General features: G+C 38.5%; 1 protein-coding gene across 1 annotated transcript in view; it reads left to right on the forward strand.

The window, feature by feature from the left end:
• The window catches only part of si:ch211-276i12.4 (uncharacterized), a 41,507-nt gene extending 16,072 nt beyond the window's left edge, over positions 1-25,435 (forward strand). Inside the window, exons 5-7 of the mRNA XM_061900178.1 lie at positions 14,856-14,922; positions 15,042-15,149; positions 20,177-25,435. Of these exons, the coding sequence (XP_061756162.1) occupies positions 14,856-14,922; positions 15,042-15,149; positions 20,177-20,650 (649 nt within the window). The 3' untranslated portion in view covers positions 20,651-25,435. The remainder of the gene's footprint in view (positions 1-14,855; positions 14,923-15,041; positions 15,150-20,176) is intronic.
• Positions 25,436-26,675: the final 1,240 nt, after the last annotated feature.

The following is a 26,675-nucleotide window of genomic DNA, read 5'->3' on the forward strand; positions in this document are numbered from 1 at the left end:
ACAAGCATATTTGTGTACTATTTAGGTGACTGACAGTAACAAGCATGTTTGTGTACTATTTAAGTGACTGACCGTAACAAGCATGTTTGTGTACTATTTAGGTGACTGACAGTAACAACTGTGTTTGTGTACTATTTAGGTGACTGACAGTAACAAGCATGTTTGTGTACTATTTAGGTGACTGAGAGCAACAACCATGTTTGTGTACTATTTAGGTGACTGAGAGCAACAACCGTGTTTGTGTACTATTTAGGTGACTGACAGCAACAACCATATTTGTGTACTATTTAGGTGACTGACAGCACCAAGCATGTTTGTGTACTATTTAGGTGTCTGACTGTAAGAAGTGTGTTTGTGTACTATTTAGGTGACTGACAGCAACAACCATATTTGTGTACTATTTAGGTGACTGACAGCACCAAGCATGTTTGTGTACTATTTAGGTGACTGACAGTAACAAGCATGTTTGTGTACTATTTAGGTGACTGACAGTAACAAGCATGTTTGTGTACTATTTAGGTGACTGACAGTAACAACTGTGTTTGTGTACTATTTAGGTGACTGACAGTAACCACTGTGCTTTTGTACTTTTTAGGTGACTGACAGTAACAACTGTGCTTTTCTACTATTTAGGTGACTGACAGTAAGAAGTGTGTGTTGTGTACTATTTAGGTGACTGACAGTAACAAGCATGTTTGTGTACTATTTAAGTGACTGACAGTAACAAGCATGTTTGTGTACTATTTAGGTGACTGACAGTAACAACTGTGTTTGTGTACTATTTAGGTGACTGACAGTAACAAGCATGTTTGTGTACTATTTAGGTGACTGACAGCAACAACTATGTTTGTGTACTATTTAGGTGTCTGACTGTAAGAAGTGTGTTTGTGTACTATTTAGGTGACTGACAGCAACAACCATATTTGTGTACTATTTAGGTGACTGACAGCAACAAGCATGTTTGTGTACTATTTAGGTGACTGACAGTAACAAGCATGTTTGTGTACTATTTAGGTGACTGACAGTAACAAGCATGTTTGTGTACTATTTAGGTGACTGACAGTAACAACCATGTTTGTGTACTATTTATGTGACTGACAGTAACAACTGTGTTTGTGTACTATTTAGGTGACTGACAGCAACACGCATGTTTGTGTACTATTTAGGTGACTGACAGTAACAAGCGTGTTTGTGTACTATTTAGGTGACTGACAGTAGCAATCATGTTTGTGTAGTATTTAGGTGACTGACAGTAACAACCATGTTTGTGTACTATTTAGGTGACTGACAGTAATAACCATGTTTGTGTACTATTTAGGTGACTGACAGTAACAAGCATGTTTGTGTACTATTTAGGTGACTGACAGTAACAACTGTGTTTGTGTACTATTTAGGTGACTGACAGTAACAAGCATGTTTGTGTACTATTTAGGTGACTGACAGCAACAACCATGTTTGTGTACTATTTAGGTGTCTGACTGTAAGAAGTGTGTTTGTGTACTATTTAGGTGACTGACAGCAACAACCATATTTGTGTACTATTTAGGTGACTGACAGCACCAAGCATGTTTGTGTACTATTTAGGTGACTGACAGTAACAAGCATGTTTGTGTACTATTTAGGTGACTGACAGTAACAAGCATGTTTGTGTACTATTTAGGTGACTGACAGTAACAACTGTGTTTGTGTACTATTTAGGTGACTGACAGTAACCACTGTGCTTTTGTACTTTTTAGGTGACTGACAGTAACAACTGTGCTTTTCTACTATTTAGGTGACTGACAGTAAGAAGTGTGTGTTGTGTACTATTTAGGTGACTGACAGTAACAAGCATGTTTGTGTACTATTTAAGTGACTGACAGTAACAAGCATGTTTGTGTACTATTTAGGTGACTGACAGTAACAACTGTGTTTGTGTACTATTTAGGTGACTGACAGTAACAAGCATGTTTGTGTACTATTTAGGTGACTGACAGCAACAACCATGTTTGTGTACTATTTAGGTGTCTGACTGTAAGAAGTTTTTCTTTGTGTACTATTTAGGTGACTGACAGCAACAACCATATTTGTGTACTATTTAGGTGACTGACAGCAACAAGCATGTTTGTGTACTATTTAGGTGACTGACAGTAACAAGCATGTTTGTGTACTATTTAGGTGACTGACAGTAACAAGCATGTTTGTGTACTATTTAGGTGACTGACAGTAACAACCATGTTTGTGTACTATTTATGTGACTGACAGTAACAACTGTGTTTGTGTACTATTTAGGTGACTGACAGCAACACGCATGTTTGTGTACTATTTAGGTGACTGACAGTAACAAGCGTGTTTGTGTACTATTTAGGTGACTGACAGTAGCAATCATGTTTGTGTAGTATTTAGGTGACTGACAGTAACAACCATGTTTGTGTACTATTTAGGTGACTGACAGTAATAACCATGTTTGTGTACTATTTAGGTGACTGACAGTAACAAGCATGTTTGTGTACTATTTAGGTGACTGACAGTAACAACTGTGTTTGTGTACTATTTATGTGACTGACAGTAACCACTGTGCTTTTGTACTTTTTAGGTGACTGGCAGTAAGAAGTGTGTTTGTGTACTATTTATGTGACTGACAGTTACACACGTGTTTGTGTACTATTTAGGTGACTGACAGTAACAACTGTATTTGTGTACTATTTAGGTGACTGACAGTAACAAGCATGTTTGTGTACTATTTAGGTGACTGACAATAACAACTGTGTTTGTGTACTATTTATGTGACTGACAGTAACAACTGAGTTTGTGTACTATTTATGTGACTGACAGCAACAAGCATGTTTGTGTACTATTTAGGTGACTGATAGTAACAACTGTGTTTGTGTACTATTTAGGTGACTGACAGTAACAACTGTATTTGTGTACTATTTAGGTGACTGACTGTAAGAACTGTGTTTGTATACTTTTTAGCTGACTGACAGTAACAACCATGTTTGTTTACTATTTATGTGACTGACGATAACAACTATGTTTGTGTACTATTTATGTGACTGACAGTAACAACTGTGTTTGTGTACTATTTAGGTGACTGACAGCAACAACCATATTTGTGTACTATTTAGGTGACTGACAGTAACAACTGTGTTTGTGTACTATTTATGTGAGCGACAGTAACAACCGTGTTTGTGTACTATTTAGGTGACTGACAGTAACAACTGTGTTTGTTTACTATTTAGGTGACTGACAGTAACAACTGTGTTTGTGTACTATTTATGTGACTGACAGTAACAAGCGTGTTTGTGTACTATTTAGGTGACTGACAGTATTAAGCGTGTTTGTGTACTATTTAGGTGACTGACAGTATTAAGTGTTTGTGTACTATTTATGTGACTGACAGTAACAAGCATGTTTGTGTACCATTTAGGTGACTGACAGTAAAAATTGTGTTTGTGTACTATTTAGGTGACTGACAGTAACAACTGTGTTTGTGTATTGTTTAGGTGACTGACAGTAACAAGCGTGTTTGTGTACTATTTAGGTGACTGACAGTATTAAGCGTGTTTGTGTACTATTTAGGTGACTGACAGTATTAAGTGTTTGTGTACTATTTAAGTGACTGACTGTAAGAACTGTGTTTGTATACTATTTATGTGACTGACAGTAACAAGCATGTTTGTGTACTATTTATGTGACTGACAGTAACAACTATGTTTGTGTACTATTTAGGTGTCTGACTGTAACAACTGTGTATGTGTACTATTTAAGTGACTGACAATAACAACTGTGTTTGTGTACTATTTATGTGACTGACAATAATAACCATGTTTGTGTACTATTTATGTGACTGACAGTAACAACCATGTTTGTGTACTATTTAGGTGACTGACAGTAACAACCATGTTTGTGTACTATATAGGTGACTGACACTAACAACTGTGTTTGTTTACTATTCAGGTGACTGACAGTAAGAACTGTGTTTGTGTACTATTTATGTGAGTGACAGTAACAACTGTTTTTGTACTATTTATGTGAGCGACAGTAACAACCGTGTTTGTGTACTATTTAGGTGACTGACAATAACAACCATGTTTGTGTACTATTTATGTGACTGACAATAACAACTGTGTTTTTGTACTATTTATGTGACTGACAGTTACAAACATGTTTGTGTACTATTTAGGTGACTGACAGCAACAACCATATTTGTGTACTATTTAGGTGACTGACAGTAACAACCGTGTTTGTGTACTATTTATGTGACTGACAGTAACAACCATGTTTGTGTACTATTTAGGTGATTGACTATAAGAAATGTGTTTGTGTACTATTTAGGTGACTGACAGTAACAACCGTGTTTGTGTACTATTTATGTGACTGACAGTAACAACCATGTTTGTGTACTATTTAGGTGATTGACTATAAGAAATGTGTTTGTGTACTATTTATGTGACTGAAAATAACAACTGTGTTTGTGTACTATTTATGTGAGCAACAGTAACAACCATGTTTGTGTACTATTTAGGTGACTGACTGTAAGAACTGTGTTTGTGTACTATTTAGGTGACTGACAGTAACAACTGTGTTTGTGTATTATTTAGGTGACTGACAGCAACAACCATGTTTGTGTACTATTTAGGTGACTGACTGTAACAACCGTGTTTGTGTACTATTTATGTGACTGACAGTTACAAACGTGTTTGTGTACTATTTAGGTGACTGACAATAACAACTGTGTTTGTGTACTATTTAAGTGACTGGCAGTTACAAACGTGCTTGTGTAATATTTATGTGACTGACGGTAACCACTGTGCTTTTGTACTTTTTAGGTGACTGACAGTAACAAATGTGCTTTTCTACTATTTAGGTGACTGACAGTAAGAAGTGTGTTTGTGTACTATTTAGGTGACTGACAGCAACAACCATGTTTGTGTACTATTTAGGTGTCTGACTATACGAAGTGTGTTTGTGTACTATTTATGTGACTGACAGCAACAACCATGTTTGTGTACTAATTAGGTGACTGACAGCAACAACCATGTTTGTGTACTATTTAGGTGACTGACAGTAACAACTGTGTTTGTTTACTATTTAGGTGACTGACAGTAACAACTGTGTTTGTGTACTATTTATGTGACTGACAGTAACAACCATGTTTGTGTACTATTTATGTGACTGACAGTAACAACTGTGTTTGTGTACTATTCAGGTGACTGACAGCAACAACCATGTTTGTGTACTATTTATGTGACTGACAGTAACAACTGTGTTTGTGTACTATTTAGGTGACTGACAGCAACACGCATGTTTGTGTACTATTTAGGTGACTGACAGTAACAAGCGTGTTTGTGTACTATTTATGTGACTGACAGTAACAACTGTGTTTGTGTACTATTTATGTGAGCAACAGTAACAACCGTGTTGGTGTACTATTTAGGTGACTGACAGTAACAACTGTGTTTGTTTACTATTTAGGTGACTGACAGTAACAACTGTGTTTGTGTACTATTTATGTGACTGACAGTAACAACCATGTTTGTGTACTATTTATGTGACTGACAGTAACAACTGTGTTTGTGTACTATTTAGGTGACTGACAGCAACACGCATGTTTGTGTACTATTTAGGTGACTGACAGTAACAAGCGTGTTTGTGTACTATTTAGGTGACTGACAGTAGCAATCATGTTTGTGTAGTATTTAGGTGACTGACAGTAACAACCATGTTTGTGTACTATTTAGGTGACTGACAGTAATAACCATGTTTGTGTACTATTTAGGTGACTGACAGTAACAAGCATGTTTGTGTACTATTTAGGTGACTGACAGTAACAACTGTGTTTGTGTACTATTTAGGTGACTGACAGTAACAAGCATGTTTGTGTACTATTTAGCTGACTGACAGTAACAAGCATATTTGTGTACTATTTAGGTGACTGACAGTAACAAGCATGTTTGTGTACTATTTAAGTGACTGACCGTAACAAGCATGTTTGTGTACTATTTAGGTGACTGACAGTAACAACTGTGTTTGTGTACTATTTAGGTGACTGACAGTAACAAGCATGTTTGTGTACTATTTAGGTGACTGAGAGCAACAACCATGTTTGTGTACTATTTAGGTGACTGAGAGCAACAACCGTGTTTGTGTACTATTTAGGTGACTGACAGCAACAACCATATTTGTGTACTATTTAGGTGACTGACAGCACCAAGCATGTTTGTGTACTATTTAGGTGTCTGACTGTAAGAAGTGTGTTTGTGTACTATTTAGGTGACTGACAGCAACAACCATATTTGTGTACTATTTAGGTGACTGACAGCACCAAGCATGTTTGTGTACTATTTAGGTGACTGACAGTAACAAGCATGTTTGTGTACTATTTAGGTGACTGACAGTAACAAGCATGTTTGTGTACTATTTAGGTGACTGACAGTAACAACTGTGTTTGTGTACTATTTAGGTGACTGACAGTAACCACTGTGCTTTTGTACTTTTTAGGTGACTGACAGTAACAACTGTGCTTTTCTACTATTTAGGTGACTGACAGTAAGAAGTGTGTGTTGTGTACTATTTAGGTGACTGACAGTAACAAGCATGTTTGTGTACTATTTAAGTGACTGACAGTAACAAGCATGTTTGTGTACTATTTAGGTGACTGACAGTAACAACTGTGTTTGTGTACTATTTAGGTGACTGACAGTAACAAGCATGTTTGTGTACTATTTAGGTGACTGACAGCAACAACTATGTTTGTGTACTATTTAGGTGTCTGACTGTAAGAAGTGTGTTTGTGTACTATTTAGGTGACTGACAGCAACAACCATATTTGTGTACTATTTAGGTGACTGACAGCAACAAGCATGTTTGTGTACTATTTAGGTGACTGACAGTAACAAGCATGTTTGTGTACTATTTAGGTGACTGACAGTAACAAGCATGTTTGTGTACTATTTAGGTGACTGACAGTAACAACCATGTTTGTGTACTATTTATGTGACTGACAGTAACAACTGTGTTTGTGTACTATTTAGGTGACTGACAGCAACACGCATGTTTGTGTACTATTTAGGTGACTGACAGTAACAAGCGTGTTTGTGTACTATTTAGGTGACTGACAGTAGCAATCATGTTTGTGTAGTATTTAGGTGACTGACAGTAACAACCATGTTTGTGTACTATTTAGGTGACTGACAGTAATAACCATGTTTGTGTACTATTTAGGTGACTGACAGTAACAAGCATGTTTGTGTACTATTTAGGTGACTGACAGTAACAACTGTGTTTGTGTACTATTTAGGTGACTGACAGTAACAAGCATGTTTGTGTACTATTTAGGTGACTGACAGCAACAACCATGTTTGTGTACTATTTAGGTGTCTGACTGTAAGAAGTGTGTTTGTGTACTATTTAGGTGACTGACAGCAACAACCATATTTGTGTACTATTTAGGTGACTGACAGCACCAAGCATGTTTGTGTACTATTTAGGTGACTGACAGTAACAAGCATGTTTGTGTACTATTTAGGTGACTGACAGTAACAAGCATGTTTGTGTACTATTTAGGTGACTGACAGTAACAACTGTGTTTGTGTACTATTTAGGTGACTGACAGTAACCCCTGTGCTTTTGTACTTTTTAGGTGACTGACAGTAACAACTGTGCTTTTCTACTATTTAGGTGACTGACAGTAAGAAGTGTGTGTTGTGTACTATTTAGGTGACTGACAGTAACAAGCATGTTTGTGTACTATTTAAGTGACTGACAGTAACAAGCATGTTTGTGTACTATTTAGGTGACTGACAGTAACAACTGTGTTTGTGTACTATTTAGGTGACTGACAGTAACAAGCATGTTTGTGTACTATTTAGGTGACTGACAGCAACAACCATGTTTGTGTACTATTTAGGTGTCTGACTGTAAGAAGTTTTTCTTTGTGTACTATTTAGGTGACTGACAGCAACAACCATATTTGTGTACTATTTAGGTGACTGACAGCAACAAGCATGTTTGTGTACTATTTAGGTGACTGACAGTAACAAGCATGTTTGTGTACTATTTAGGTGACTGACAGTAACAAGAATGTTTGTGTACTATTTAGGTGACTGACAGTAACAACCATGTTTGTGTACTATTTATGTGACTGACAGTAACAACTGTGTTTGTGTACTATTTAGGTGACTGACAGCAACACGCATGTTTGTGTACTATTTAGGTGACTGACAGTAACAAGCGTGTTTGTGTACTATTTAGGTGACTGACAGTAGCAATCATGTTTGTGTAGTATTTAGGTGACTGACAGTAACAACCATGTTTGTGTACTATTTAGGTGACTGACAGTAATAACCATGTTTGTGTACTATTTAGGTGACTGACAGTAACAAGCATGTTTGTGTACTATTTAGGTGACTGACAGTAACAACTGTGTTTGTGTACTATTTAGGTGACTGACAGTAACAAGCATGTTTGTGTACTATTTAGCTGACTGACAGTAACAAGCATATTTGTGTACTATTTAGGTGACTGACAGTAACAAGCATGTTTGTGTACTATTTAAGTGACTGACCGTAACAAGCATGTTTGTGTACTATTTAGGTGACTGACAGTAACAACTGTGTTTGTGTACTATTTAGGTGACTGACAGTAACAAGCATGTTTGTGTACTATTTAGGTGACTGAGAGCAACAACCATGTTTGTGTACTATTTAGGTGTCTGACTGTAAGAAGTGTGTTTGTGTACTATTTAGGTGACTGACAGCAACAACCATATTTGTGTACTATTTAGGTGACTGACAGCAACAAGCATGTTTGTGTACTATTTAGGTGACTGAGAGTAACAAGCATGTTTGTGTACTATTTAGCTGACTGACAGTAACAAGCATGTTTGTGTACTATTTAGGTGACTGACAGTAACAACTGTGTTTGTGTACTATTTAGGTGACTGACAGTAACAAGCATGTTTGTGTACTATTTAGGTCACTGACAGTAACAACCATGTTTATGTACTATTTAGGTGACTGACAGTTACAAACGTGTTTGTGTACTATTCATGTGACTGACAGTTACAAACGTGTTTGTGTACTATTACAATAACAACTGTGTTTGTGTACTATTTATGTGACTGGCAGTTACAAACATGCTTGTGTACTATTTATGTGACTGACAGTAACCACTGTGCTTTTGTACTTTTAAGGTGACTGACAGTAACAACTGTGCTTTTCTACTATTTAGGTGACTGACAGTAAGAAGTGTGTTTGTGTACTATTTAGGTGACTGACAGCAACAACCATGTTTGTGTACTATTTAGGTGTCTGACTGTAAGAAGTGTGTTTGTGTACTATTTAGGTGACTGACAGCAACAACCATGTTTGTGTACTATTTAGGTGACTGACAGTAACAACCATGTTTGTGTACTATTTAGGTGACTGACAGTTACAAACGTGTTTGTGTACTATTCATGTGACTGACAGTAACAAGCATGTTTGTGTACTATTTAAGTGACTGACAGTAACAAGCATGTTTGTGTACTATTTAGGTGACTGACAGTAACAACCGTGTTTGTGTACTATTTAGGTGACTGACAGTAACAAGCATGTTTGTGTACTATTTAGGTGACTGACAGCAACAACCATGTTTGTGTACTATTTAGGTGTCTGACTGTAACAAGTGTGTTTGTGTACTATTTAGGTGACTGACAGCAACAACCATATTTGTGTACTATTTAGGTGACTGACAGCAACAAGCATGTTTGTGTACTATTTAGGTGACTGACAGTAACAAGCATGTTTGTGTACTATTTAGGTGACTGACAGTAACAAGCATGTTTGTGTACTATTTAGGTGACTGACAGTAACAACTGTGTTTGTGTACTATTTAGGTGACTGACAGTAACCACTGTGCTTTTTTACTTTTTAGGTGACTGACAGTAACAACTGTGCTTTTCTACTATTTAGGTGACTGACAGTAAGAAGTGTGTGTTGTGTACTATTTAGGTGACTGACAGCAACAACCATGTTTGTGTACTATTTAGGTGTCTGACTGTAAGAAGTGTGTTTGTGTACTATTTAGGTGACTGACAGTAACAACCATGTTTGTGTACTATTTATGTGACTGAAAGTAACAATCATGTTTGTGTACTATTTATGTGACTGACAGTAACAACTGTGTTTGTGTACTTTTAGGTGACTGACAGCAACAAGCATGTTTGTGTACTGTTTAGGTGACTGACAGTAACAAGCATGTTTGTGTACTATTTAGGTGACTGACAATAACAACTGTGTTTGTGTACTATTTATGTGAGCGACAGTAACAACCATGTTTGTGTACTATTTAGGTGTCTGACTGTAAGAAGTGTGTTTGTGTAATATTTAGGTGACTGACAGGAACAACCATGTTTGTGTACTATTTAGGTGACTGACAGTAACAACTGTATTTGTGTACTATTTATGTGAGCGACAGTAACAACCGTGTTTGTGTACTATTTAGGTGACTGACAGTAACAACTGTGTTTGTTTACTATTTAGGTGACTGACAGTAACAACTGTGTTTGTGTACTATTTATGTCTCTGACAGTAACAACCGTGTTTGTGTACTATTTATGTGACTAACAGTAACAACTGTGTTTGTGTACTATTTAGGTGACTGACAGTAACAACTGTATTTGTGTACTATTTAGGTGACTGACAGTAACAACTGTGTTTGTGTACTATTTAGGTGACTGACAGTAACAACTGTGTTTGTGTACTATTTAGGTGACTGACAGTAACAACCGTGTTTGTGTACTATTTAGGTGACTGACAGTAACAAGCATGTTTGTGTACTATTTAGGTGACTGACAGTAACAACCGTGTTTGTGTACTATTTAGGTGACTGACAGTAACAAGCATGTTTGTGTACTATTTAGGTGACTGACAGTAACAAACATGTTTGTGTACTATTTAGGTGACTGATAGTAACAACTGTGTTTGTGTACTATTTAGGTGACTGACAGTAACAAGCATGTTTGTGTACTATTTAGGTGACTGACAGCAACAACCATGTTTGTGTACTATTTAGGTGTCTGACTGTAAGAAGTGTGTTTGTGTACTATTTAGGTGACTGACAGCAACAACCATATTTGTGTACTATTTAGGTGACTGACAGCACCAAGCATGTTTGTGTACTATTTAGGTGACTGACAGTAACAAGCATGTTTGTGTACTATTTAGGTGACTGACAGTAACAAGCATGTTTGTGTACTATTTAGGTGACTGACAGTAACAACTGTGTTTGTGTACTATTTAGGTGACTGACAGTAACCACTGTGCTTTTGTACTTTTTAGGTGACTGACAGTAACAACTGTGCTTTTCTACTATTTAGGTGACTGACAGTAAGAAGTGTGTGTTGTGTACTATTTAGGTGACTGACAGTAACAAGCATGTTTGTGTACTATTTAAGTGACTGACAGTAACAAGCATGTTTGTGTACTATTTAGGTGACTGACAGTAACAACTGTGTTTGTGTACTATTTAGGTGACTGACAGTAACAAGCATGTTTGTGTACTATTTAGGTGACTGACAGCAACAACCATGTTTGTGTACTATTTAGGTGTCTGACTGTAAGAAGTTTTTCTTTGTGTACTATTTAGGTGACTGACAGCAACAACCATATTTGTGTACTATTTAGGTGACTGACAGCAACAAGCATGTTTGTGTACTATTTAGGTGACTGACAGTAACAAGCATGTTTGTGTACTATTTAGGTGACTGACAGTAACAAGCATGTTTGTGTACTATTTAGGTGACTGACAGTAACAACCATGTTTGTGTACTATTTATGTGACTGACAGTAACAACTGTGTTTGTGTACTATTTAGGTGACTGACAGCAACACGCATGTTTGTGTACTATTTAGGTGACTGACAGTAACAAGCGTGTTTGTGTACTATTTAGGTGACTGACAGTAGCAATCATGTTTGTGTAGTATTTAGGTGACTGACAGTAACAACCATGTTTGTGTACTATTTAGGTGACTGACAGTAATAACCATGTTTGTGTACTATTTAGGTGACTGACAGTAACAAGCATGTTTGTGTACTATTTAGGTGACTGACAGTAACAACTGTTTTTGTGTACTATTTAGGTGACTGACAGTAACAAGCATGTTTGTGTACTATTTAGCTGACTGACAGTAACAAGCATATTTGTGTACTATTTAGGTGACTGACAGTAACAAGCATGTTTGTGTACTATTTAAGTGACTGACCGTAACAAGCATGTTTGTGTACTATTTAGGTGACTGACAGTAACAACTGTGTTTGTGTACTATTTAGGTGACTGACAGTAACAAGCATGTTTGTGTACTATTTAGGTGACTGAGAGCAACAACCATGTTTGTGTACTATTTAGGTGTCTGACTGTAAGAAGTGTGTTTGTGTACTATTTAGGTGACTGACAGCAACAACCATATTTGTGTACTATTTAGGTGACTGACAGCAACAAGCATGTTTGTGTACTATTTAGGTGACTGAGAGTAACAAGCATGTTTGTGTACTATTTAGGTGACTGACAGTAACAAGCATGTTTGTGTACTATTTAGGTGACTGACAGTAACAACTGTGTTTGTGTACTATTTAGGTGACTGACAGTAACAAGCATGTTTGTGTACTATTTAGGTGACTGACAGTAACAACCATGTTTATGTACTATTTAGGTGACTGACAGTTACAAACGTGTTTGTGTACTATTCATGTGACTGACAGTTACAAACGTGTTTGTGTACTATTACAATAACAACTGTGTTTGTGTACTATTTATGTGACTGGCAGTTACAAACATGCTTGTGTACTATTTATGTGACTGACAGTAACCACTGTGCTTTTGTACTTTTAAGGTGACTGACAGTAACAACTGTGCTTTTCTACTATTTAGGTGACTGACAGTAAGAAGTGTGTTTGTGTACTATTTAGGTGACTGACAGCAACAACCATGTTTGTGTACTATTTAGGTGTCTGACTGTAAGAAGTGTGTTTGTGTACTATTTAGGTGACTGACAGCAACAACCATGTTTGTGTACTATTTAGGTGACTGACAGTAACAACCATGTTTGTGTACTATTTAGGTGACTGACAGTTACAAACGTGTTTGTGTACTATTCATGTGACTGACAGTAACAAGCATGTTTGTGTACTATTTAAGTGACTGACAGTAACAAGCATGTTTGTGTACTATTTAGGTGACTGACAGTAACAACCGTGTTTGTGTACTATTTAGGTGACTGACAGTAACAAGCATGTTTGTGTACTATTTAGGTGACTGACAGCAACAACCATGTTTGTGTACTATTTAGGTGTCTGACTGTAAGAAGTGTGTTTGTGTACTATTTAGGTGACTGACAGCAACAACCATATTTGTGTACTATTTAGGTGACTGACAGCAACAAGCATGTTTGTGTACTATTTAGGTGACTGACAGTAACAAGCATGTTTGTGTACTATTTAGGTGACTGACAGTAACAAGCATGTTTGTGTACTATTTAGGTGACTGACAGTAACAACTGTGTTTGTGTACTATTTAGGTGACTGACAGTAACCACTGTGCTTTTTTACTTTTTAGGTGACTGACAGTAACAACTGTGCTTTTCTACTATTTAGGTGACTGACAGTAAGAAGTGTGTGTTGTGTACTATTTAGGTGACTGACAGCAACAACCATGTTTGTGTACTATTTAGGTGTCTGACTGTAAGAAGTGTGTTTGTGTACTATTTAGGTGACTGACAGTAACAACCATGTTTGTGTACTATTTATGTGACTGACAGTAACAATCATGTTTGTGTACTATTTATGTGACTGACAGTAACAACTGTGTTTGTGTACTTTTAGGTGACTGACAGCAACAAGCATGTTTGTGTACTGTTTAGGTGACTGACAGTAACAAGCATGTTTGTGTACTATTTAGGTGACTGACAATAACAACTGTGTTTGTGTACTATTTATGTGAGCGACAGTAACAACCATGTTTGTGTACTATTTAGGTGTCTGACTGTAAGAAGTGTGTTTGTGTAATATTTAGGTGACTGACAGCAACAACCATGTTTGTGTACTATTTAGGTGACTGACAGTAACAACTGTATTTGTGTACTATTTATGTGAGCGACAGTAACAACCGTGTTTGTGTACTATTTAGGTGACTGACAGTAACAACTGTGTTTGTTTACTATTTAGGTGACTGACAGTAACAACTGTGTTTGTGTACTATTTATGTCTCTGACAGTAACAACCGTGTTTGTGTACTATTTATGTGACTGACAGTAACAACTGTGTTTGTGTACTATTTAGGTGACTGACAGTAACAACTGTGTTTGTGTACTATTTAGGTGACTGACAGTAACAACTGTGTTTGTGTACTATTTAGGTGACTGACAGTAACAACTGTGTTTGTGTACTATTTAGGTGACTGACAGTAACAACCGTGTTTGTGTACTATTTAGGTGACTGACAGTAACAAGCATGTTTGTGTACTATTTAGGTGACTGACAGTAACAACCGTGTTTGTGTACTATTTAGGTGACTGACAGTAACAAGCATGTTTGTGTACTATTTAGGTGACTGACAGTAACAAACATGTTTGTGTACTATTTAGGTGACTGATAGTAACAACTGTGTTTGTGTACTATTTAGGTGACTGACAGTAACAAGCATGTTTGTGTACTATTTAGGTGACTGACAGTAACAAGCATGTTTGTGTACTATTTAGGTGACTGACAGTAACAAGCATGTTTGTGTAGTATTAATGTGAGTGACAGTAACAAGTGTGTTTGTGTACTATTATTCAAGAAGTGTGTTTGTGTAGGCAGAGAAGTCTAGACTAAAGTAGGATGAGTTGTGTCTTGCAGCCTGCTGGAGTGTCACTCAGGAAGTAGGGCGGCCAACAACCTGCCTGGGGACAACTTGCACATTGCGGTGAGAGAACTTGCAAGGCAAGAATAAGACCAAAGGGCTCTTCCGTTTGCGCGGCAGTCACTGCTTTGTCAGCCGAACCCAGCTGCTGAGGAGGCTCAACGTGTCCCGTCTCTCTGCAGGCGGAGAGTGTGAGCAGCGACAGGAAGTACCTCCTCAGTCGCGTGTCCGACCTGACCTCCGAGCTGGAGGACGCTCACAGGACCATCGAGTCGCTGCAGAACATCAACGTGAGCATGCTGCCCCCTGCTGGGAGTCTATGCACACGCACACACACGCAAACACACACATAAACACACACGTAGGTACTGACATCACATGGACAAAGATAAGACCTTCTGGAGGAAAGTTCTGTGGTCAGATGAAACAAAAATGGAGCCACAATACCCAGCAATATGTTTGGAGGTGAAAAGGTGAGGCTTTTAATCCCAGGAACACAACACCTACCGTCAAACATGGTGGTGGTAGTATTATGCTCTGGGCCTGTTTTGCTGCCAATGGAACTGCTGCTTTAAATGGGACAATGAAAAAGGAGGATTACCGTATTTCCTTGAATTGCGCTAATTAATTTAAAACCTCTTCTCACTCCGGCACTTACCAAGGGCATGCGGTAAAAGTAAGCATGCGCTAATTATTTTAAAACCTCTTCTTACTCCGGCACTTACCAAAGGCATGCAGTACAAATTTGAGTGTGATGTAAGGATACCATCATGAAAAGCACATTTAATAAAAAAAAACGTTATTATGGTCTTACCTTTACTTATAAATGAAATCCATGCCAGCTCCTTCTGATCAAAAGCATCGATAACTTGTTTAAAGAAGTCTTCCTTATCTTTCTTCAGTTTTAAAAGTCTTTCTGTCTCGACAGAGATCTTCCTTTATTACCTTCTGCTTGGATTGAAAGTCCAGTTTAGAAAACTGCTATCAGTTAGCTCGGCTCCTCAAGTGCGAGGGCGATGACAGAATTACCCTAGGGCAACTCCCCCTCCCGTTCTGCTCAGAGGGTGATCTCTTTATCCCACCGTTGCCACCAGGAAGTGTTATCGTTAAATAATACACTGGGTATTTAGGACTGGAACATGCTTTATTTCAACCCGGTTGTTTACATAGCCATCAGAGTTGTGACATCCTAAAAGGTCCGTCTTCACCCGCCGGGTCATATCCGTCCCAGCACAATTCACGTCGCTCATTGTCACTTCTTCTGCAGCCGAGTAGTGGCAAGAAGGATCACTAGCGCCCTCTACCACCAGGAGGCGGGAGTCATTTAATGACTCATATTTGACACATGCAGCTACGGTATTGTGACGGTCTGAAGCCGGCGTCTTGCGGGTTCCCAGGACCACCAAGGAAGGACATTACTTTGTTTACTTTTCAGTAAAACCTCAGTCCAGGTCGCTTTTCCGCACCTCCTCTCCGCTCGCTCGCCGTCTCCTCGCCGCCATCTTGGGCCGGGCTACAGCGTGCCCTTCCTGTCTGTCAGACTGTCGGCTCCACATGTATATTAATAAAACATAGCTGCTTACTGTTCTTTTTAGCAGCTTGGACCTTAAATCCTACTGAATATCTCTTAATCTTCTTCCCTTTATGCGATTTCAAATCACCGGTATTGAAATCAGCCTCCTCCATTTTGAAAATGATGACAGGGGAAGTGTCACTCGTGACGGCGCAGTTGGGTGTTCCAACAGGACAATGACATCAAAAGTGGTAAAGGAATGGCTAAATCAGGCTAGAATGAAAGGTTTTAGAATGGCCTTCTCAAAGTCCTGACTTAAAGGTGTGGACAATGCTGAAGAAACAAGTCCATGTCAGAAAAGCAACACATTTAGCTGAACTGCAGCAATTTTGTCAAGAGGAGTGGCTTGTTTTCTTGAAGTATAAATACATGTTGTTGTGCATTGTTAAATGTTAGAGTGTCAAATCTGATCAAAAGTCTGGAGGATTGTCACATTCACCAACAAACAGAACCTACTGGTTGCCTCAGCTATAAGTCGTCTGCTTTAATCGCATAATTACACAGTATTCTGGACATCTGTGTTGCTGAATCTTTTGCAATTGGTTCAATGAATAATGGAGACGTCAAAGAAGAAAGATGTAGGTGGGAAGCGGCGTATTGCGGCCGCGTTTAGCAACACAAACACAGCCGGTGTTTCCTTGTTTACATTCCCGAAGGTGAAGCTTTACTACCGGGGCGGTATAACTCAGTTGGTAGAGTGGCCGTGCAAGCAACTTGAGTGTTCCAGGTTCGATACCCGCTTCTGCCATCCTAGTCACTGCTGTTGTGTCCTTGGGCAAGACACTTTACCCACCTGCTCCCAGTGCCACCCACACTTGTTTAAAAATGTAACTTAGATACTGGGTTTCACAATGTAAAGCGCTTTGAGTCACTGGAGAAAAGCGCTATATAAATATAATACACTTCACTTCACTACGGAACAGAGCGGTCAAGTGAACATGGTTCCCGACCACATGTCAACCGGCAGGTTTCGGTGAGAAAATTGTGGTAATAAGTCGGCTCTTACAATAGACATGAGCGGAGCTTGCGTCGTTCCTCGTGCACCTGTCAAAGAGGCAGCTGCGGACTCTCTTGCCTCCTCGAACGTGGGATGCTTGCCCCGTGGAGGAGGGGGAAAAAAAAGCTCAGCCCGGCCCGACCGGCTGCCTTCACTTCGGCTAGTCGAGAAACGTGGCTTCACTCAGAGACACTGGTGGTCACCTCACCCTTCCGACTTTCAGTTAGACTATATATTCTCACTAAAACAGTAGTAACACAATAAGCAGATATGGGATTTTCCAGAATTATCCTAGTAAATATGTCTAATACCATCTGAATTGCTCCCACTGTATAGTCTTTTTTTCTTTTCTTTTTTCTAGTCCTTCACTCTTACTTTCCTCATCCATGAATCTTTCATCCTCTTTCAAATTAATGTTGAAATCGTCGCTTTCTCGGTCCGAATCGCTCTCGCGGCTGGTGGCCATGATTATAAACAATGTTCAGATGTGAGGAGCTCCACAACCCATGACGTCACGCGCACATCATCTGCTACTTCCGGTACAGGCAAGGCTTTTTTATTAGCGACCAAAAGTTGTGAACTTTATCATCGATGTTCTCTACTAAATCCTTTCAGCAAAAATATGGCAATATGGCGAAATGATCAAGTATGACACATAGAACGGACCTGCTATCCCCGTTTGAATAAGAAAACCTCATTTCAGTAGGCCTTTAAAGTTACAAGGAACACCTACAACTATGAAACCCCATCCATCCATTTTTCTACCGCTTATTCCCTTTTGGGGTCGCTGGTGCCTATCTCAGCTACAATCAGGCGGAAGGCAGAGTACACCCTGGACAAGTCGCTACCATATTGCAGGGCAACTATGAAACCAAAATCATAATATCACAATGTGTTGTTATTGCAAAACAACAACAACAACAACATCAAAACATCACAACTTTTGCTGCCATTTCCTTAAAAAGCTGCCACAAGGTCAGGCATTTTTCAGTTTTGGCGCACATTTCTCCCTGCTGGAGTTTGGACCTTCTGTCAGGGGCGGCATAGCTCGGTTGGTAGGGCGGCCGTGCCAGCCACTTGAGGGTTGCAGGTTCGATTCCCGCTTCCGCCATCCTAGTCACTGCCGTTGTGTCCTTGGGCAAAACACTTTACCCACCTGCTCCCAGTGCCACCCACACTGGTTTAAATGTAACTTAGATATTGGGTTTCACTATGTAAAGCGCTTTGAGTCACTTGAGAAAAGCGTTATATAAATACAATTCACTTAATGCAGGAACATTTTTGCACTTGGATGTTTGCATACATCAGGGGTCACCAACGCGGTGCCCTAGGGCACCAGGTCGCCCGTAAGGACCAGATGACTCGCCCGCTGGCCTGTTCTAAAAATAGCTCAAATAGCAGCACTTACCAGTGAGCTGCCTCTATTTTTTAAATTGTATTTATTTACTAGCAAGCTGGTCTCGCTTTGCTCGACATTTTTAATTCTAAGAGAGACAAAACTCAAATAGAATTTGAAAATCCAAGAAAATATTTTAAAGACCTGGTCTTCACTTGTTTAAATACATTCATTTTATTTTTTTACTTGGCTTCTTATAACTTTCAGAAAGACAATTTTAGAGAAAAATCCATCCATCCATCCATTTCCTACCGCTTATTCCCTTTCGGGGTTGCGAGGGGCGCTGGCGCCTATCTCAGCTACAATCGGGCGGAAGGCGGGGTACACCCTGGACAAGTCGCCACAAATACAACCTTCAAAATTATTTTAGGATTTTTAATCACATATACCTTTTTACCTTTTAAATTCCGTTCTCTTTTTTCCTGAAAATTTAAATTAATTTTTAAGTAATTTTTTTTTTATTGTAAAGAATAACAAATACATTTTAATTTAATTCTTCATTTTAGCTTCTGTTTTTTCGACGAAGAATATTTGTGAAATATTTCTTCAAACTTAATATGATTAAAATTATTTAAAAAAATATTCTGGCAAATTTAAGTCGTATTTTAAAGTCTTTTGAATTTCTTTAAAACATTTTGTTCTGGAAAATCTAGAAGAAATAATGATTTGTCTTTGTTAGAAATATAGCTTGGTCCAATTTGTTATATATTCTAACAAAGTGCAGATTGGATTTTAACCTATTTAAAACATGTCATCAAAATTCTAAAATTAATCTCACTCAGGAATAATTATTAATGATGTTCCATAAATTATTTTTTTAATTTTTTCAAAAAGATTCGAATTAACTAGTTTTTCTCTTCTTTTTTTCGGCTGAAAAAAAGAGTTGAAATCGAAGAAAAACTTTGTTTCAAAATTAAATTTTCATGTTTTTTTTCGTGTTTTTCTCCTATTTTAAACCTGTTTTTTTCATCATTTATTCGCTACAAAAAACCTTCCGTAGAAGGAAAAAAAATGTACGACACAAAAAACATTTTTTTTTAAATATGTATCTGTTTCTATATATATTTAATGGGAGAAATCATTAAGATGATCAGTGTTTCCACAAATATCATTAATTATTAATAATAACATAGAGTTAAAGGTAAATTGTGCAAATTGGCAATTTCTGGCGATTTATTTAAGTGTGTATCAAACTGGTAGCCCTTCGCATTAATCAGTACCCAAGAAGTAGCTCTTGCTTTCAAAAAGGTTGGCGACCCCTGGCATACATCTTCCACTGGGCTGTGAAATAAAAGATGATGTATCAGCAGACAGGAAGTCATCATTGACGCTCTGTCTTGTCTCCCTTCAGCTTCCCTCCCTGATGAAGGATTTACTGCAGAAGCATCTGAGCTCCACTGAGTCCGTGCCGACAACTCCTATTCCTTCTCCACATGCTCCTCGCACTCCTCAGTGGGAGGACGCCGCCCATGCCTGCTTCGCCCAACCAGAGACCGCCGCCACTTTTGCTCCCTTCAAAAAAGAAGCGCACAAAACCGGCGCCGACCCCTGCCAGTCGGCGGGCCCGCTGGAGGACATCAGCGCCGCCATCTATGAGAAAATACTGGCCAGGTACACCAGTGTCTCCCCTCATGATCACCCCAAGTCCTCCGTTGGAGTCCCTCTCAGGCCTCGGCAGCTCCACGACGGCCCGGCTGGGAAGGGAGAGGTCCTGGTGACTCTTCTGGAGCAGGACGCCGTGGACGTGACCTCCATGTCTGCACAGCAGATCCTGGATGAGTTCATGCAGCAGATGCACACCCACCAGGGGGAGAAGCAGGAGTGAGTGGTGCAGGAATGGAGTCTTTAGACCAGGGGTCACCAACACGGTGCCCGCGGGCACCAGGTCGCCCGTAAGGACCAGATGAGTCGCCCGCTGGCCTGTTCTAAAAATAGCTCAAATAGCAGCACTTACCAGTGAGCTGCCTCTATCTTTTTATTTTATTTATTTACTAGCAAGCTGGTCTCGCTTTGCTCAACATTTTTAATTCTAAGAGAGACAAAACTGAAATAAAATTTGAAAATCCCAGAAAATATTTTAAAGACTTGGTCTTCACTTGTTTAAATAAATTCATTTTTTTTTTTACTTTGCTTCTTATAACTTTCAGAAAGACAATTTTAGAGAACAAATACAACCTTAAAAATTATTTTTGGGTTTTTAAACACATATACCTTTTTTACCATTTAAATTCCCTCCTCTTCTTTCCTGACAATTTGAATCAACGTTCAAGTAAATGTATTTGTTTTATTTTAAAGAATAATGAATAAATTTGTATTTAATTCTTCATTTTAGCTTCTGTTTTTATCTAAGAAGAATATTTGTGAAACATTTCTTCAAACTTATTATGATTAAAATAAAATAAAAAATATTCTGGCGAATCTTGAAAATCTGTAGAATCAAATTTAAATCTTATTTCAAAGTCTTTTGAATTTCTTTGAAAATTTTTGTTCTGGAAAATCTAGAAGAAAAAAGGATTTATCTTTGTTAGAAATATAGCTTGGTCCAATTTGTTATATATTCTAACAAAGTGCAGATTGGATTTTAAACTATTTAAAACATGTCATCAAAATTCTAAAATTAATCTTAATCAGAAAAAATTACTAATAATGTTTCATAAATTTTTTTTTTTTTTTTTTTTTTCAAAAAGATTCAAATTAGCTAGTTTTTCACTTCATTTTTTTCGGTTAAATTCTGAATTTTGAAAAGTCGAAATTGAAGATAAACTAAGTTTAAAAATGTAATTTTCATTTTTTTTTGTGTTTTCTCCTCTTTTAAACCGTTCAATTAAGTGTTTTTTTCTTCATTTGTTCTCTACAAAAAACCTTTCGTAAAATTAAAAAAAATGCACGACGGAATGACAGACAGAAATACACATTTTTTTATATATATAGATTTATTCATTAAAGGTAAATTGAGCAAATTGGCTATTTCTGGCACTTTATTTAAGTGTGTATCAAACTGGTAGCCCTTTGCATTAATCAGTACCCAAGAAGTAGCTCTTGCTTTCAAAAAAGATGGTGACCCCTGCTTTAGGAAGTATTGTGAAAACCTACAAGTAGAATCAAGTTTAGTCCTTATCTGTCTAACGAACTTCTTTAATGGATTAAAGTTGTAACGATTGCGGGGCATCGTGATGATGAGGGTCGTTCTCTCAGGGATGCAGTCGGGCTCGAACACAGCGGGAAGGTAAGAAATAGTGGATTTATTTAACAAATAAAAACAGACTTAGTCAAAACAAACAGAACTAGCATGGGAGCTAGAAAAAAAACAAAAGCGCTAGCATGGGAGCTAGAGAAATAACAGAAAAAATTGCACAAGGCACAAAAGGCAAAACAAAACTACTAGCATGGGAGCTAGAGGAGCATAGGTTTAGCGCAGAAGCTAGCAAGTACAGGTATGAGATTACTGAGTTGAGGATCAAGGTCGTCACTGTTGTGCGAACACAAATTAGGAGGCAAAACTGAATAAACAAAAAAGGCAGGCTTAAATAAAGACAGTAATCAAGAGGCAGGTGAATCGAAAGAGTAACTATGGAAACAGAACAAACCAGGAACTAAGGAAGTCAAACACTAACAGAATATAATACAAAAACGGATCAAAATCAGAAGATGATATGATCCGGGCAGCGGATCATAAAAAAAGTGTAGTTTTTCCATTAGAGTTTTTGAAAGCTGCTGTTGGTGTAACTTAGAAATGGACAAATGAAGGGGATACTTCTGCAAGAAATGTCTGCTTTCCGTAAGAAATTTTGTTACGAATTAGAAGCGGCAATTCCTGAAGGAAGTGCGTGTGAATGCTCCAATGCTGAAGTTGAAGTGAAATGCTGACGGAATGTACAAACCCTGTTTCCATATGAGTTGGGAAATTGTGTCGGATGTAAATATAAACAGAATACAATGATTTGCAAATCCTTTTCAACCCATATTCAGTTGAATATGCTACAAAAACAACATATTTGATGTTCAAACTGATCAACTTTATTTTTTTTTTGCAAATAATAACTAACTTAGAATTTCATGGCTGCAACATGTGCCAAAGTAGTTGGGAAAGGGCATGTTCACCACTGTGTTACATCACCTTTTCTTTTAACAGCACTCAATAAACGTTTGGGAACTGAGGAAACTAATTGTTGAAGCTTTGAAAGTAGAATTCTTTCCCATTCTTGTTTTATGTAGAGCTTCAGTCGGTCAACAGTCTGGGGTCTCCGCTGTCCTATTTTACGCTTCGTAATGCGCCACATATTTTCGATCGGAGACAGGTCTTGACTTCAGGCGGGCCAGGAAAGTACCCGCACTCTTTTACTACAAAACCACGCTGTTGTAACACGTGGCTTGGCATTGTCTTGCTGAAATAAGCAGGGGCGTCCATGATAACGTTGCTTGGATGACAACATATGTTGCTCCAAAACCTGTATAGACCATTCAGCATTAATGGTGCCTTCACAGATGTGTAAGTTACCCATGCCTTGGGCACTAATACACCCCCATACCATCACAGATGCTGGCTTTTGAACTTGGAACAATCCGGATGGTTATTTTCGTCTTTGTTCCGGAGGACACCACTTCCACAGTTTCCAAATATAATTTGAAATGTGCACTCGTCAGACCACAGAACACTTTTCCACTTTGCATCAGTCCATCTTAGATGAGCTCGGGCCCAGCGAAGCCAGCGGTGTTCCTGGGTGTTGTTGATAAATGGGTTTTGCTTTGCATAGTGGAGTTTTAACTTCCACTTACAGATGTAGCAACCAACTGTAGTTACTGACAGTGGTTTAATGACGTGTTCCTGAGCCCATGTGGTGATATCCTTTACACATTGATGTCTGTTTTTGATGCAGTACCGCCTGAGGGATTAAAGGTCCGTAATATCATCGCTTACGTGCAGTGATTTCTCCAGATTCTCTGAACCTTTTGATGATTTTACGGACCCTAGATGGTAAAATCCCTAAATTCCTTGCAATAGCTCGTTGAGAAATGTTGTTCTAAAACTGTTCGACAATTTGCTTACAAAGTGGTGACCCTCACCCCATCCTTGTTTGTGAATTACTTAGCATTTCACGGAAGCTGCTTTTATACCCAATCATGGCACCCACCTGTTCCCAATTAGCCTGCACACCTGTGGGATGTTCCAAATAAGTGTTTGATGAGCATTCCTCAACTTTATCAGTATTTATTGCCACCTTTCCCAACTTCTTTGTCACGTGTTGCTGGCATCAAATTCTAAAGTTAATGATTATTTGCACACAAAAAAAATGTTTATCAGTTTGAACATCAAATATGTTGTCTTTGTAGCATATTCAACTGAATATGGGTTTAAAATGATTTGCAAATCATTGTATTCCGTTTATATTTACATCTAACACAATTTCCCAACTCATATGGAAACGGGGTTTGTAGTATCAATGGAAGAATAGCTGGAATGTTGGAATGCTTTGAATGCTGAAGGGTTGAGATTTTCAGGAAAACGGGATTTGGTTGTGAACTCTGGAAAGTGTTTGTTGGATGAGTGGAATGTGTTTGGATAGGTTGAAAAATGTGCAAATTGTGGATGTTTTGACGGTGGAACGGTTGAAGTTGGTTGAAAAATGGGGAAGGAGTAGTCCACAGAAAAAAGGGTGAAGAAAGGGTTTGAAAAAAAGGGAATTCCTGGATTTTTTGTTGACCTTGGAAAAATTATAATTTTAATGTCCAGGATGAGTGGAATATTTTGAAAGGGGGAATAGGATGGATAGGATGAAAAATGTGCAAATTGTGGAAGTTTAAAAAAAATGGAAAATTCATTTTGAATGGGGAATATGTCCCTTGAAAGTGGAAATTCCTGGAAATCCTGGATTTAAAAAAAATTATTATTGAATTGAACACAATTCCCAAACAGGCGGAGTATGTGCTCTAATTGGGTTGGTCTCCACTCTAGTGTGATACTTTGACTTTACTTAGCCATTCTAAAATGCTCCATTTAAGTGTATGTTTGTAGAATTTTGGATGTGGTGAGCATGATTTGGCGGGGGACAATCGTATGATCACATTTGTGGAAACATTGTAAATAGTACTATATTAACACAATAACACAATCATGATTATTATTGCTTAAAACAAGTAGGGGCTTGAAAGTGTGACGTGGAAACACAATTAATTGTGAGTCTTGCAGGACTTTTACATGACTGAGTACAAGACTTATATTCAGTTCTTCAGGAGTTCCAAACGTGGCGACAACGTGCGGCATCAACAACATCCGCAGTCGTGTTCAGGGTCGCTTCAGGAAAAAGAAAATATCTGGTGAGATATTTCTTATTTCCGGCGTGAAAAGAAAGCCAGGGAAGTTGTGTTGTGAAGCTAATATAGCGATGGTAAGCAGCCATGAGACCATCAAACATGACTTTTAACACCATCACCTGCTACATGTTGGTGTTCCTTAGTTGCGAACCCATTTGATAATTATACGAATGATACTGCAAAAAACCACACTCAAATGCTACAACAGTTATTTTACATGTGTATTTGATGTTTGTATATGATGTCTATGTAAATGTATATGTGTGTTTTGATGCAATAAATGTCAGGTATGCTCCTATCTCCTTCTATTGTGATATTATTTCAAAAGTTAACTTTTGTACACATTTCTGTCAACAATAAACATCCATCCTTTTTCTAACGCTTATTCCGTTTTGGGGTGGCGGGGGGCGCTGGTGCCTATCTCAGCTACAATCGGGCGGAAGGCGCCGTACACCCTGGACAAGTCGCCACCTCATCGCAGGGCCAACAAGACAAGACAAACTGTCACGCCTGTGGATTATGTTGTGTTTTGTTATGATTGGTCATGTTATGTTTTGCTTTTTTAGACATTCAGTTCTGTCTTGGAGCTTCCTGGTTTGTTTTCGTCTCCATCCCAACTCATTAGTTTTCACCTGTCATGTCACGTCCCTGTCCTCAGCCTCACACCTGTTTTCACTAATCATCACAGCTACTATTTAAGTCATTCTTTTTCTGTCTTCGTTCTGGCATCTTCACACACCTTCCCATGCTGCACCTCCTTCACGCCCTCGATTATCTGCTTCATGCCTTGCTATGCTGTTCATTTTGTCCACGTAAGTTTTTGTTTATAGTTCATAGTCAATTGCTTTTGTGCTAAGTCTTTTTGTTTATGTCCATTATTTCATGCCACCGAGCAAGTGTTTTGGTTTCATGTTTGTATTTTGTAGCCAAGTTTTTTACCTCCACTGTGAGCGCTTTTTGTTTATCTTTTGTTAGTGATAGTATTAAATAAAAAAATCTACTCACACTTACGTCTTGCCCGTGCCAAATTCCCTCTGCATTGAAGAAACAACCTTAATCCCAGCCCAAGCTTGACACAAACAAGACAAGCTTTATTTTGTCCATTTCCACATGTACAAGACACATAAGAACTGAAATTACATTTTTGGCACAGTCCCGCTAAGAGCAGACATACGTTACAGGGGGGGACAAGACGGGACCGCCAACGGATCAGCCACTTATGGCGCTCCTTAAAAAAGTGAGAAAAGGGTAACATTGGGAGAGGGGGGAGAGTAAAAAAGTATATCAGTCTAAGGCTAGACCCTCAGGAGGGGTGCAGACTAAGTCCAAGGAGAAAAACCGTACATAGCATGGCACACATTAAACATGGTACATATAATCACACCAAATTGCACCAGACGAGGGGGTGATTTGAGGCCCTGGAGGCCGGGTGCCGCTATAGAGCGCTACTCAGCCATCCACAACCCCAGAGGAATTAAGCGGTGGTGAAGGCATTGATTTGAGGGGGGTGGGGTGGGGGGGGGGGGGGGTAGGGGTGT

This window comes from Nerophis ophidion, linkage group LG05 (assembly GCF_033978795.1).
Source record: "Nerophis ophidion isolate RoL-2023_Sa linkage group LG05, RoL_Noph_v1.0, whole genome shotgun sequence".
NCBI classification, from domain to species: domain Eukaryota; kingdom Metazoa; phylum Chordata; class Actinopteri; order Syngnathiformes; family Syngnathidae; genus Nerophis; species Nerophis ophidion.